This window comes from Camelus ferus, chromosome 5 (genome assembly GCF_009834535.1).
Source record: "Camelus ferus isolate YT-003-E chromosome 5, BCGSAC_Cfer_1.0, whole genome shotgun sequence".
NCBI lineage: Eukaryota > Metazoa > Chordata > Mammalia > Artiodactyla > Camelidae > Camelus > Camelus ferus.
The window spans coordinates 89471539-89485878 of record NC_045700.1 but is presented as its reverse complement, the minus strand read 5'-3'; the positions used below and the strand labels follow the sequence as shown (position 1 = coordinate 89485878).

The 14340-nt window shown below is 37.9% G+C and overlaps 1 protein-coding gene across 1 annotated transcript in view; it reads right to left on the bottom strand.

The window, feature by feature from the left end:
- The window catches only part of LOC102519878 (nuclear body protein SP140-like protein), a 48111-nt gene that overhangs the window by 7906 nt on the left and 25865 nt on the right, over positions 1–14340 (bottom strand). The window contains exons 12-15 of the mRNA XM_032479176.1: positions 6934–6999; positions 5206–5292; positions 2710–2814; positions 944–1086 (exon numbers count right to left, since the gene is read on the bottom strand). Coding sequence (XP_032335067.1) covers positions 944–1086; positions 2710–2814; positions 5206–5292; positions 6934–6999 — 401 coding nt within the window. The remainder of the gene's footprint in view (positions 1–943; positions 1087–2709; positions 2815–5205; positions 5293–6933; positions 7000–14340) is intronic.

The following is a 14340-nucleotide window of genomic DNA, read 5'->3' as shown; positions in this document are numbered from 1 at the left end:
TTTTCTCTTGTGCTTTTTCCCTAAGTTTTAAGAGTTCTCCTTCATGATCTCTTTGACACCTCTCACTGCCTTTCCATTCCCACTTACGCTTGAGTCCATATACCAGGGCTAGTCAATCAAAACATACTTATCCCATGCCTACTGGGTGTCAGGCACCCTGGACAATCTTGTGCACACAAAGATATACAAAATTTAGAGGGTTCTACAGAATAAAAGAAAATGTATGGAAGGATAAAATGAAAACAGTATAAGGAGGGCCTCAGTAATGGGCTCAGGGAACTCAGGGAAGGGATGACCAGGGCCAGGTCAGTCAGGGAATATCCAGAGAAGAATGGCATTTGAGCTGAGCATTGCAAGTTGAGAGTAGCTTTCTTGGGCTGAAAGACACTGAAGTCATTTCAAGGCCCCAAGGCTGTCTAAAATACTGTCCTAAATATGTCATTTCACACCTCAGAAGTCTTCACTGATTCTGCATTGTCTATATTATGAATTTAAATGTCTTAGCCTGGCATTAAATCCATCCACAAACAACTCCAATGGATGGATTATGCCTTATTACACACAACATGTCTACATCAACCCACAGAGCTACTTTAGTCATGGTCTGGTTATCATGCCATTCTTTCTCTGGAGTGTGTTCTTCCTACTTCTTTGACTGTAGACTTTCTTCTTTAAGTGCATAAAGCTGTCTGCATGTCCCTGAGTCAGAATGGCCTTTCTCTCCTCCAAGCTCCTGCATCCATCCTGACAGAGCCCCTTCTACAACATCTGTGTTCTGCATTGTACTGAGGTTACGAGTGGGGAACACCTCTCCCCACGTAAGAGGATAAACACAGAGGCATCAGGGCTTTAGCTACAACTCAACAAATACTTGGTGAGCAAATGGTGACCTTATTCTTAGGGTGCAACAAGGGAAGTCATGTGTGCCCAGTCATTGGAATACCTCCATCAGCCATCGCAGGGTCCTTCCACCACAGCGGACACTCAGCTTCCAGTTCTTTGATCTTCCATGGCCTCCTCGGATTTCAAATTCCCTGGGGGTGTACCAGTTCCCATTGTCCCCCAGTATACATTTCACCAAGACTCCTGCAAGACCAGGGTAAGTTGATCCTCAGCCCTCTTTGTCTTCAGATGGTGGGCTCCCACCACACTGGATCCGGACCCACCCAATTTGGTCTCAAGATCTATAACAGGGGAATCTTGCCTCCCCTTTCAGATTTCAGAATCCCCAAACCTAGCTGTAAGTCCCCTCAAAGAAGATTTACTGCTTTGTGGCAATATTTCTTTAACAACAACAAAAAGTGATAATCACCATCAAAATCAACCTCTTAAAAGTATTTCAAAATCACCTACAAAGAAGAAAGTGATTCAGAAGAGTGAGAGGATTTCAATTTGCTGGGGAGTAGAGAACAAGTCAGAATCTTCTATGAACCCTGGGGCCTGTGGAGGCAGAACCACAGGTTGGGACTGAGATCTCAGGTGGGGACCCTAAGGCTCAGAATGGCACCTCAGCAGCATCTGTGCCCTTTATTACATTTTAAAATCCAGTTTAGTGGCATTATTGAGCAGAGATTTTCCCATCCCCCAAATCATGGATAGCTGATATTAAAAATAACTGAAATGTTCTCTGGTGGAAAATTTAAGTTATGTATAAAAGATAATCATATGCTTAACATCATTAGTCATTAGAGAAATGCAAATCAAAACCACAATGAGATACCAATAAGATGGCCATAATAAAAAAGTCAGATGATAATAAGTGTTAGCAAGGAGGCAGGGAAATTGGAGCCCTCATACATTGCCAGTGGGAATATACAATAGTATAACCACCGTGGAAAACATTTTGGTGTTTCCTCAATGAGTTAAACATGGAATCATCATACAAACCAGCAATTCTACTTCTCAGTATATACCCAAAAGAATTAAAACATATGTTCCCATAAACACTTGTACACAAATGTTCAAAACAGCATTATTCATAATAGCCAAAGAGTGGAAACACTCCAAACTGATGAACGGATAAACAAAGTATAGTGTATCCACACCATGAAATATTATATTATTCAACAGTAAGGGATGAAGTACTAACACATGCTATTACATGGATGAACCTTGAAAACCTCATCCTAAGTGAGGGAGCCAGGCACAAATAGGGCACATATTATATGGCTCCATTTGTATGAAATACCTAGAGTAGGCCAGTTTGTGGAGCAGAAGATAGATTAGAGGAACCATGAACAGACTGGCCTGTTTAGTTTAGGGTTGGGTGGTGGGTGGAGGTGGGAATGGACATTGACTGCTAATAGACATGGAGTTTCCTTTAGTGGGGGACTGACAAAAATACTCTAAAATTAGATTGTGGTGGTGACTGTACAATCTTCTGAATATACAAACAAAACTGAACGTTGAGTTCTACACTCTGAGTGGTGAATTGCATGATATGTGAATTATATCTCAGTTAAGCCGTTGACATATTTTACCTCAATTATGTAAATTAATCCCTCACAGCTACACTGAAGCAGCTGAGGCAGATTTCTTTTTTAAGTGAAAAATTTCAGGCTCAGAAAAGTCTCAATCATCTTAGGGACCCCTTCCTCATTTTCTCAAGCCAAACTGTGGCCCCAGTTCCTTCAGCCACAAGTAATTCATATGGGCAGTTCCATTACTTCTTGTGATTCCTTCAGATGCAAAGTAGATCATAAAACCTACCTTGTTTCAACTTCTTCTTATGTAACATCCCCTTCACCTTACCACAGGTCACAGGAAGTACTGGAGAGTGAAAATTCACATTTTCATGCCTGTATTTTCTTGACCCTGAAAGGGAAGATTCCTTCATTGTCTCACTTTCAATTGCACACACACACCCCTCCTCCCATGCTAAGTTTGTTCCTATAAAGGTATTTAGCAAGTTTTATTCCATAACTCTCCACAGTCGAAGTCTTTCCTCCAAGTGTCATTTTTGATGCGTAACTGCAGAATGTCTATTTCTATCTCATCCCTCAAATCGCATACAAAACAGAATGCATTAGCAGAGAAATTGGCTTCAATAAAACTGTCTTAATGACCAATCCAGTCAGCTCCACTGATTCTCACATGGCAGTGCAACATACAACTGCATCATGTTGTGAAGGGAGCTCTCCAGCTATGCTATTTCACTGCAGTTAGACAGCTGGAGCAAAGTGAGAGACTGCACCTGTATCTCCCTACTTGAGCTCTGACTGAGTGAGCAGAGATTGCATAATGATGGGGGAACCTAATGCAAGTGATGTCTGCCTTCTATTTCTTTTCTTTAGTTTGCTCCACATCAGTTTTCTTAACGGCTGAAACTTGTTCAGCAAACTCTATAATAATCTGCAAATTGCACTGGGGGGGAGGGCTGCTGGAGATCTGATTCCACAGAAGTAGAGTTGAAAGGTCTTCAAATAAAGTAACTCAAGGAGGATGTGTAGCTGATGCTGTGCCTCCAGTCAACATTTTAGAGCTGTGGTGGGAAGAGGGGGAGCTGTCCATGGTCCAGTTTTAAGGTAGGTAGACTAGTAGAACTGGGATGGACTAGAAGGATGGCTGGCCTAATTCACTCTCTTGATTTACAGATGAAGAGACTGAAGCAAAAGCAGTCAAGTGAGAGGCCCAAGCCCACACAGTCAAAAGAAGATAATGATACAGATTTCTGGTCATCACTCTAGGCCACCTGTAACGTGCAACCTTTTCTTGCTCTCTATCTGTTGCTTTCTGTTTACATCTTTTCTGGGTAGTGGGGATGTTGGATTTATCTTTCATCAAAACTGTTAGGCCCAACATTTGAAGGGAGAAAAAGGAAATACACTGAAGACCACTCTAGTTTATGGAACTCTGGTATAAGGAGATTTGGAGCTTAAAATCTGCTAATTCATAACATAGCACTATTGTATTTTCCTTTCAAAACAGATTGGCTGAGTGGCAGGATTTAAGTATTTCTGTGTCCTCAGGCTGTAGTACCCATTTAATAACACTGAAGCCCCATAACAAACCCTAATAAATACTATGGCAGTCAGATTAAAATTTAAGATTATTTTTTTAAAAATTTTATGGTTGGTATTCACTTCTAGAAGTAAACATGACAGAATTTTAAATTTCTTAGTTTTCTCAAATTCTTAAAAGAAGTCCCAACAGTTGGGAACAATTCACTAAGTGCCAAGGAGGGTGGCCAACTGCCCCAGTCTGTTCAGGACTAAAGGGTATCCAGGATGCAGGACTTTCAGTGGCAGAACTTGAAAATTCCTGGGCAAATGCCCTACTTCCAAGCACTCCACATCCAAAGGCAATGCACCTAAACACCTATGCAATCGCACAAAGTATTGGTGCAACAGGTTGTGGCAGCCCTAGCTCCTCACTCACATCCAGGTTACACTTCTTTCAAAAAAAAAAGTCAAGCTGGTACCTGACCTCGCCTCTTCCCTCTCCGTGGAGTTGATGAAAGCATCACATGGAGGAAAGGGCTAGTGATTATGCACTTTCCATGTCCAGTGTCATCTCACAGCTGTGTCCATCAGGTAAGACACTTCCAACTCTTATCTCTCCTCTCTCATCCACCTCCCCAATTCTGAATGGGCTCAAACCAGCAGCTCTTGAGTGGGAGTAGAGCCAAGAGAGGATGAGAGAAGAGCCCGCCCATGCCACCTCCTCACTGCAGGTGCTCCAGACCAAGGTTGTTCAGGCTGAAGGAGGGGAGGCGATTTAAATCAGAGGAAATTCTGCAGTTTTAATACCAGGCCAGAAACGACTCTCAGTGACTAGCAAAAGACTCTCATTCCTGTGAAAAGGGAACACGAAAGCTCTATGACCTGCCCAAGACAGGAAAAACTCACCTAGAAGGTAGATTTGAAAGGGCAGTGAGAGAATGAATTTGCTTTCTGCTTATAGTTTACAAAGTCCAGCCATTTTAATAAGTTAATAATGCAAGGTAAAGGAATTTCCATGAAAAACAGATAAAACTCAGGGGAAAAGAAGATTAGGTCCTGAGCAGATAAGAGCTATGATATAAATACAAACAATTTACATTCCTGGCTCCAAATGGGTTTGTTTTCTAGATTTCAAAGCTCTTACATTGACTGGTAGGCTTGACAAGTGAAAAAAAAAATTAACGAGAATCTATGGTCCTCAAAACCTTAGTAGAATTTCTATTGACACCCAGAGCTAGTAGAAGTGGCTCAAACTTAATCTCACCCCTGATCTTGGCAGGGTTCTTCAGATGCCTTTTCACCTTCTTTCCATTAGAAGCCAGCTGGCCAGCAGCTTTTCCGTCATCCAGGGCTAGGCAGGGAAAAATAGAGTCGAGCAAATAGCAGCTAACATGTGAGACCAAAAGCAAGTGAGGAAATCTTATAAGAGAGTATAACATAGAGGAAAAACCATTAACTAGGAGCCAGAAATCTAGGAAAAGCCACTTAACTCTGTCTCTGTCTCTTTCTCCATAAAGTAGACCGACTGTTGTTACCTGTCTCATTACAGGGTTGTTGTAAAGATCAAGTGCTAAAGTTTTTCTGAAAGTGATGTATATTACAATGTACAATACCACACCTTATGACTGTCTGATTGTAAAAAGGCATAAAAATGCAATCAATCTTACCTTAATGAATGAAACTAAAAATTTCAATTTAGAAGTATGCAAAAAAAAAAAAAGCAAGTGAAGGAATATTGGTTTTGAATTCTGAACCCTCTTGCATTATGCACTCGAAGAAGGAAGTTTTGATACAGAATCTGAAGCAGGTGTCCAGAGCATTCTCCACTTACGAGTAATGACTTTTAAATTACATACAAGATTCCATTACACTTTGGAAAGAAGTGGTTTAGAATATATCTATGGGCACATAGACCTAATTGAAAATGTTTTAATGATTAAATCCAAATATTTGATGTTTTGAAAATAAGCATCTTTAAAATAGATGCAACCGCTTTTTTTCTTTCCAAACAATTGTACACATTCAGGGTAGCCAGCCGTGTAAATTGGCAAGGTCATAAGATACATAGATTGGTAAAAATTTATAAATTTTAATTGGACTGTAAAATCTCACCATATAGATCTATGGATTCAAATTTGGCAATTGTGCAGAAAATGAGGTCTAGCCCTCATTGTCTAGAGGAAAGGAGTTCCTTAAACCACTGCTAAAATAAATAAGATTTCAGGAGTCTGATTAGAAGTAATTACATTACTGGAAATTCAGACAATAAAAATTGCATAAACATCCCCACCTGGAGATGGCCATGATTAACTTGTTCAAAAATATCCTCCTAGGCATTTCTTTTTGCATATTTTACTATTTAAATAATTCTTTTTCATTACAGTAGTTGAACAAGTTTAATATTTTGAATATACACATATACTTTTTAAAAACACAAAAATATAAATATCACCTATACTCCAATAACCAAATATAACCTACTGTATATATTTTTATGAATGTACTACCACTAATTTTTCTATATAATCTATGCTTCTGTATATATAGAGATTGATAATTTCATATAAATAAGGATTTATAAATATATAAAAATATATTTGCACAAGTAGATATGTTTATACATATGTTTTCTTTACTGCATGCACACACAAACATACACAGTCTGCTTTATTCATTTTGCCTTCTTTGGGACATCTTTCCAAATTAATAATAGTTTCTTGACCTGCGAAAGAAGCCACACAGTGAGGATGGCAGTCTCTCTCTATCAGTCCTGTAGCATTTAGCTCTGGACTATTACACATGTGAGAAATAAACCATTTTTAAAGCCGCTGTCTTTTAAGGCCTCTTTGTTACAGTCTCTTAGCCTATATCCTAACTGACAGAGTAGCTAGGAAATGCTTATGGTCTTCCAGAGACCACAGGCTGCAAGAATGCAACAAGCAGTGTCTTATAAACAGGTGAACAAGTGTGACAGTTTCACTTTGCTGCTTACTTTCTCGATGTGTGTTTCTCTGATATTTCCTTTTTATCCTTGTCCAGGAATGCCCTTTCTTTTGTTCTTAAAAAAAAAATAAGATTAAAAAGTTAATCATTCAAAGCTGTAAATATAATTCTCAAATCCTTATATATAGTAGTTTTCAAGTACTTTCTCAGACATTGGTTCACAGAATGGGGCAAATTTCTTAACTACCAGTGGAGCAATGTGAGGTTGATTTTAGTTATATTTTACTCTGCATAGACTTGGGAGACTACAGGAGATGACCTTCCCCTGAAAAAAAATGTTTTTTAATTAAAAACTAAACTCCTGCTGGTGTCTTAGACCAAAAGTTCATTGTTATGGTTATATACCAGTATGTTCCCTTTTCAAGTGTTCTCATGAAAGTTCAAATGTACACATGGATAGTATACTTATACAATGGAATACCACTCTGCCATAAAAAACAATAAAATAATGCCATTTGCAGCAACATGGATGGATCTAGAGATCATCATTATAAGTGAAGTGAGGCCGGAAAGAGAAAGAAAAATACTATATGATATCATTCACATGTGGAATCTGAAGAAGAAAAAAAAAGGGCACTATGAGCTCTTCTACAAAACAGAAACAGTCTTGCAGACGTAGTAAGCAATATTATGGTTACCAGGGAAAGGGGGTGAGAGGGGATAAATTTGGGAGTTTGAGATTTACAGATGTTAGCCACTATATATAAAAATAGATTTTTAAAAATTTTTTCTTTTGTATAGCATAGGGAACTATGCTCAATATCTTGTAATAACTTTTAATGGAAAAAATATGAAAATGAATATATGTATGTATATACATGAGTGGGACATTGTGCTATACACCAGAGATTGACCATTGTAATTGACTGTACTTCAATTTTAAAAAAAGAAATAGATAACAAACTTCTACAAAAAAAAAAAAAGCTAAAAATGTACACACAGATAATATACTATGCTGGAGTCAGGAGGCATTCTCAACTTTGATGTGGAGAGTTTTCATTAAATAATCTCTGTACTCTTACAGTTGTAACACAAATAACCTATATTTAATACAGTGCCTGAAATTCCCGGAGGACTTAAGGAATCACAGTGGGTTTTGTGTTGTGTTTTGCTTTCCTGTGAATGATATGAAAACGTGTCAATGTGGGAAGACCATTGGTGCCGGGCAAGTAGTTCAGTCCTGACTTACAAGGCAGGAATGACTGAAAAGGCTTGCTCTTCAACTGGAAATGGTATATTCAAGAATGTAGGAGCTACCGTATGATCCAGCAATCCCACTCCTGGGCACATATCCAGAAAAGATGAGAACTCTTGTTTGAAAAGATGTATGCACCCCAGTGTTTTTAGAGGCACTATTTACAATAGCCAAGACATGAAAGCAAGTGTCCATCAAGAGATGAATGGATAAAGAATGGATATATATGTACATTGCATATATGTACAATGGAATATTACCAATGCTATTTAGCCATAAAAAAGAATGAAATAACGCCATTTGCAGCAGCATGGATGGACCTAGAGATTATCACACTAAGTGAAGTAAATCAAAGACAAATATTGTATGATATCACTTATATGTGGACTCTAAAAATAATGCAAATGAATATATTTACAAAACAGAAACAGACTCAGAGACAGAAAATAAACTTATAGTTACCAAAAGGGAAAGGAGAGGGGGATAAATTAAGAGTATGGAATTAGCAGATACACACTATTATATGTGAAATAGATAAACAACAAAGATTTACTATATAGCACAGGGAACTATAGTCAATATCTTGTAAAAACCTATAACAAAAAATCTGAAATATATAATATATATATATATATATATATATATATAAACTGTCATTTTCTGTACACCTAAAACTAATACAATATTGTAAATCAACTATACTTCAATAAAAAAAGAAGAATGAAGAATGCAGGTACTTTTCCCCAGTGACACCTTGGCTTTCTATTTTACTTCACAGCCTGAAGCAAATCTCAGCCTCACTGGGGTCCTCAATTCACCACGGTTCCCCTGTAGGCCTGGGCCCGGTGCCAGTGATGCTTGGCTAAGCCAGCAGCTGATGTCTACTGGGCTGCTGTGGCCTGCTCAGCCTCAGAGCCAGCTCGGAAGAACCAAAAGTGGATGTGGTCAGTCCTCTGGTGAACAAACTCAAATGACTGGGCTTTTGCACATGAACTACATGCTTGGGCTGCCATGTGAAAAAACTACAGATGGGCAGAGTAGGGACACGTATCTCTAGGGCAATGACTGTGAAAAAGAACTGTGGTGTTGACTGACCAGTCTGGGCCCCTCATGGAAATGTCGAAGTGTCTTTACTGCTGGGGGCTGACGTGATTCTGATCCAGGGGTTATGGCTGATTGCTAGGCTTGTGACTTCTGCTAGAAGCTAACTCATTTGTCCTACGCTGGGGGAGCCACATCACAAGGGTCTTTGCCTTTGCCTCCTCCTGGCACACTGACCAGGCTTAAGCTCCTCCTGGGGCTATGGGTGGTGCCTCAACACGGTCTACAGTTCAGCCTCTGGCCACACCATTGTGACCCTAGAAAGTCATGAGTATCTTGAGCCTGGCTGCCTGGACCCCTGCAGTCTGACAATGGTGTGTCCTTTACAGTAAAAGTTCTTCACAGTGAAGTCTGGCTTTTCAACCCTCATCCGCTCCTGTCCACACACCTCTGTAAAGCTCTTTGGCCACTGAAGGCAGCTGTCTCCCAGAAAGGGATTATCTCCCCCCTGGATAATGAGCAGGACAAAAGTGGTGGGGGATTAACAGTGTTTTATAGGCCAATTCTGAAAATTCAGGATTCTGTTCTGAACATTCCTGGGAATGATGCCTTGTTCTTTCCCCAGCCAGCCTGGAGGGCATAGCCTTGGAGTGCCTAGGGCATTCAGATTTAATTCTGGTTGTATTCTATAAACGTGACTTTGTCCCACTTGTATCTGACCCTTCTGAATGAAAGTTCTGAGGAGGAACAGGAAATGATTGGGAAAGAAAGATGAAGGTACAGCCACTGGAATGGTACACAAAGACTTTGTGGCAATGAAGGAAGAGGAAAACTCCAGCCATCTGAGGAGGGAATCCCATAAGCTCTAGAAGATACAGGAGATGAAGGAGCATTAATGATATCTGTCTTTCAGAACCACCCTGAATCCCTTTCTAGAAGGAAAATGCCCTGGTACAGCTCTCCCACCGCAAAGATGCTGTGTCTGCCACTCTGCACCAGATAGAAGAAAATGGGCTGGCCCATCAGCATATGCAGAATCTCTCCAGACATCAACCCCATCGCCATTCTCAATCATTCCATGGCGAGGGGTGGGGGATGAACACCACCTGGTTGGTGTCATAGAGAAAGAAGACAGATTGGATGGAGTGTCCTTAGGAAATGTCCCCCACTCCAAATCCAATAATAGAGGCAATGAACAGAACTGAGAACTCTAAGGCTGGCAGTTGGCCAGGGGCCCACCTTGGAGACACTGTCCACCTTCCCCTGGCTGATATGTGTCCCATTAGGGGACCTCAGCAACTGTAAATGTTTCCCTTCCAGGTGCACCATATGTGCCTTTGGGATTGTACCTCTTGTGTAAAAGATAGGCATTCACTTGCCTCTCTCATGCAAACATGGTGAATTCCACCTTAGAGGTGGTCATTAAAGACCTAAGGCACTTATGGTTTATGAAAATTGTTAAATATAGCAGGAAATAAATTGAATGGATTTGATCCTAGCCCACATTGGTTGGATTAATTAGAGTGGCTGATGAAGTAGTGTCTTCATGGGGAAATTTGCCAGAATCTGATGTATAAGGTGAATTTGTTGGAGGTGGGAAGGATTCTCTGTGGCATTCCTACATCTTTTCAAGGATGTTTGAACAGCAAATAGCTTTGGAAGCTAGAGATAATGTAGCCCTCCAAGTCAGAGAGCAAGTTTGTTTCCTGACCAATGTAAAATAGAGAACGCCTCCCTCCTTAGAAATATTCCAAGATGGTAAAATTTGCTTAAATTCCAGCGAATAAGATAAGGTCTCCCTCATGGAAGGTTTGCACAGGTTTGTTTGTAGCCCCACTCTAAGACAGGTATTCCTCAGCTTGGGCACAGCCTGTGTGTGCCATATTACCCCCTCAGTGGATTTGGGGGGACAAAAAACTGATGCAGCCATTAGCAATTTCATTTATAGGAATTTATACAAGAGATGTAAAGGCATGGAGCCACAGAAAGACTTCAACAGCAATGTTCATTGCAGGTTTTTCATATTAGCTAAAAACTGGAAACACTAGTGGCATCTACCAATAGGAGAAAGTATACACAAAATATGGTATATTCACACAATGTACACTACTTTGTAACAAAAGGAAACAAACCACTGATACATTCAACAATATGGATTAATCTCAAAAACATTATGCTGAGTGAAATAAACCTTACACCAAAAGAGAATATGCCTAAAACCATATTTATTTAAAGTTTTGAAGCAAGCCAAGTTAAGTTTTCATGAAAAAATTAAGAATAGTGATTGCCACTAATGAATAAGAGGTAAGTATATACCAGAAAGGGCATAAGGATCTTCTCCAGGGTGATAGTCATGTTCTGTATCCTGATAAGGATTTGGATTATACAGGAGAATGCATTTATTAGAACTCATCAATGGTACACTTAGTTTTTGTCCACTTTATTATAAACTTGATCTCAAAAGAAAAAAATAAAAGAACTGCAAACAAGTATTGAACTCTAGTTAATGATATATATATATATACATTTTATATATATATATATATATATATATATATATATATATATATATATATATACACGTGTATATCATATATATACACAGAAGAATTTGGGGAGAAGGGTACTGATATCTGCAACTTTAAAATGTTTCAGACTTGAAGATAGGTTAGTGGGTGGATAGAAAAATAGAGAAAAGAAATGTGACAAAGTGAGACTAGTACAATGTTAACTGTGAGTCTGTGTGAAAGTAAGTTGTGTTTACTGTAAAATTCTCCCAAGTTTTCTCTAAGTTTAAATTTTCCATGATTCAATGTTGGGAAAAGAGCTTTTAGAGAGAAAGGACAGATTATTTACCAAGAAATGACAATCACAAGAAAAAAGGAATTTTCATCAGTCACAAACAGATTCCAGGTGACAATGTAGTAAACACTGTACTGATGAAAAACAAATGTCAACCTAGAATTTTACCTTTGCTAAAATAAAGACCAAAAATTCAATATCTTGTAGTAACCTATAATGAAATAGAACATGAAAAGAAATATATGTATGTACATGTATGACTGAAACATTATGCTGTACACCAGAAACTGATACAACATTGTAAACTGACTACACTTCAATAAAAATAAATAAAGACAAATTTGCACATACAACACTTGAAGAGTTTACCACTGAAAGACCACTCACTAAAAGAACCTAAAGGATTTAATTCAGGTAGACAAAAACCAAATCAAAGAAAAACTAATGATGAGTACATAAAATGGTTAAAATTTTTAAATTTAAGTATCAACTGCAAAAATCATAACAGTTTCAAAATTTGTGATTAAAAGAAAATTTAAAATAAAATGTTAAACAACAATAGTGAAATGGTATAGATGGATGGTTAATCTGTAGTGAATCCATGCTAAGATCCTGGTCATCTTTTTGGATCGAGTCACGGTTAAAAAAAATTACAGAAATTTTACCTCTAATTTCCAAACCAGCAGAGAAAAAAAGAGGAATGTAGAATTCTACCTCAATGCATTAGAAAGCAGGAAAGAGACACAAAAACACAGAAAAATGAAGGTGAACAGTGATATACGTCCACATATATCATGAATCACCATAAAGTAAACAAATAAAACTCTTAAAATCTTAGGATTATCAGAGAAGATTAGAAAAAGATAAGTGTTATTACAAGAAGCATAAAAAAAAAGCTGCTTAATGTAAAGGGAGTAAAAAACATCAAAAAATGTAAAACATAAAAGTTCATGTAACACTATCAGCACTCTGAAAAAAAGATTTTAAAATCAAAAGCATTAATAGGGATAAAGAGGAACACTGCACAATAATTGAAGAAAAAATCCACTAAATTATACAGTCATGAATAAAAGTAGTTAAAATAAAACAACAGAATAGTGAGGAATTTGCAAATACACAGTTATGTGGGAGAATTTACCACATCTAAATACAAACCTGATAAAACAAGTATAGCCTAATTTAGAAGACTTCAACAACAAAGTTGTGCTTGATAAATTATATATATATGGGGAGAAGCCAGATCTCAACAAATAGTTCAATGTACACCATTTTTAAGTGGCATAGAACAAATATTGACCACAAATTATGATGTAAAGAAATTTACAACAAATTTTAAAGAATTGATGAGGTCAGTTCTTCATATTGTGTTCCAGATATCCATCTTCCATTTCTAATTAACTAACAGAATATCTGCACTGTTGGAGATGTCAATGTGTCCAGACAAAATACCATGGTCTATATATAACAGTCCTTTACAGCTAGCATGGCCACCAGTTTAAGATTTGATCAGTAAGATGAGAGCAGAATATTGTTGTGGAAGGAGGAGGACATTTGGAAAGATTCCCACAAAAAGGGAAGACCTCTGGGGAAGATATCTTTTGCTCTTCATTTTTTCCTCCTGGTGGCCTAGATCATGGACATATGGCTGGAGCTCAGTAGGCGCTTTGGACAATGACATGATCTTGAGAGTGGCTGAACTGAAAGATAGAAGATGCTTCAAAGTGCTGAGCCTTGAATAGCCAAAACAATTTTGAAAAAGAAAAACAAAATTGGAAGTCTTACACTACCTGATTCCAGAACTTATTATAAAGCTATAGTAACTGAGATAGTGTAGTATTGGCAAAAAACTGACATATAGATAAATAGAATAGAAAAGAAAGCCCAGAAATACACCTAAAAACATACGAGCAACTGACTTTCAACAAGATGTGAAGGTAATTAATTCAATGCACACATATACTGAAACAACTAGATATCCATTTGCAAAAAAAGAAAGAAAAAGAATCAATCCTTCCGTCACACCATATGTAAAATTCAAACTGGATCACAGATCTAAATATAAAAGCTAAGACAATAAAACTACTTGAAGAAAATATAGGCTCTTAAAAATTTCTTAGGTAGGACTGAAAAATCACAGATTATGAAAGAAAAAACTGACTTAAAATTTTTTTAATACTGCTTTTTGACACTGCTAGGAAAGTGAAAAGGGAAGCCACAGACTGTACGACATATAACTAATAAAGAACTTGAATACAGAATATAAAAATCAATTTTCCAACAAAAAAACAAAATTAAATAAGAGCAAAAGATTTGAATAGACACTTCACCAAATGAGATCTATGGATAGCAAATAAGTAC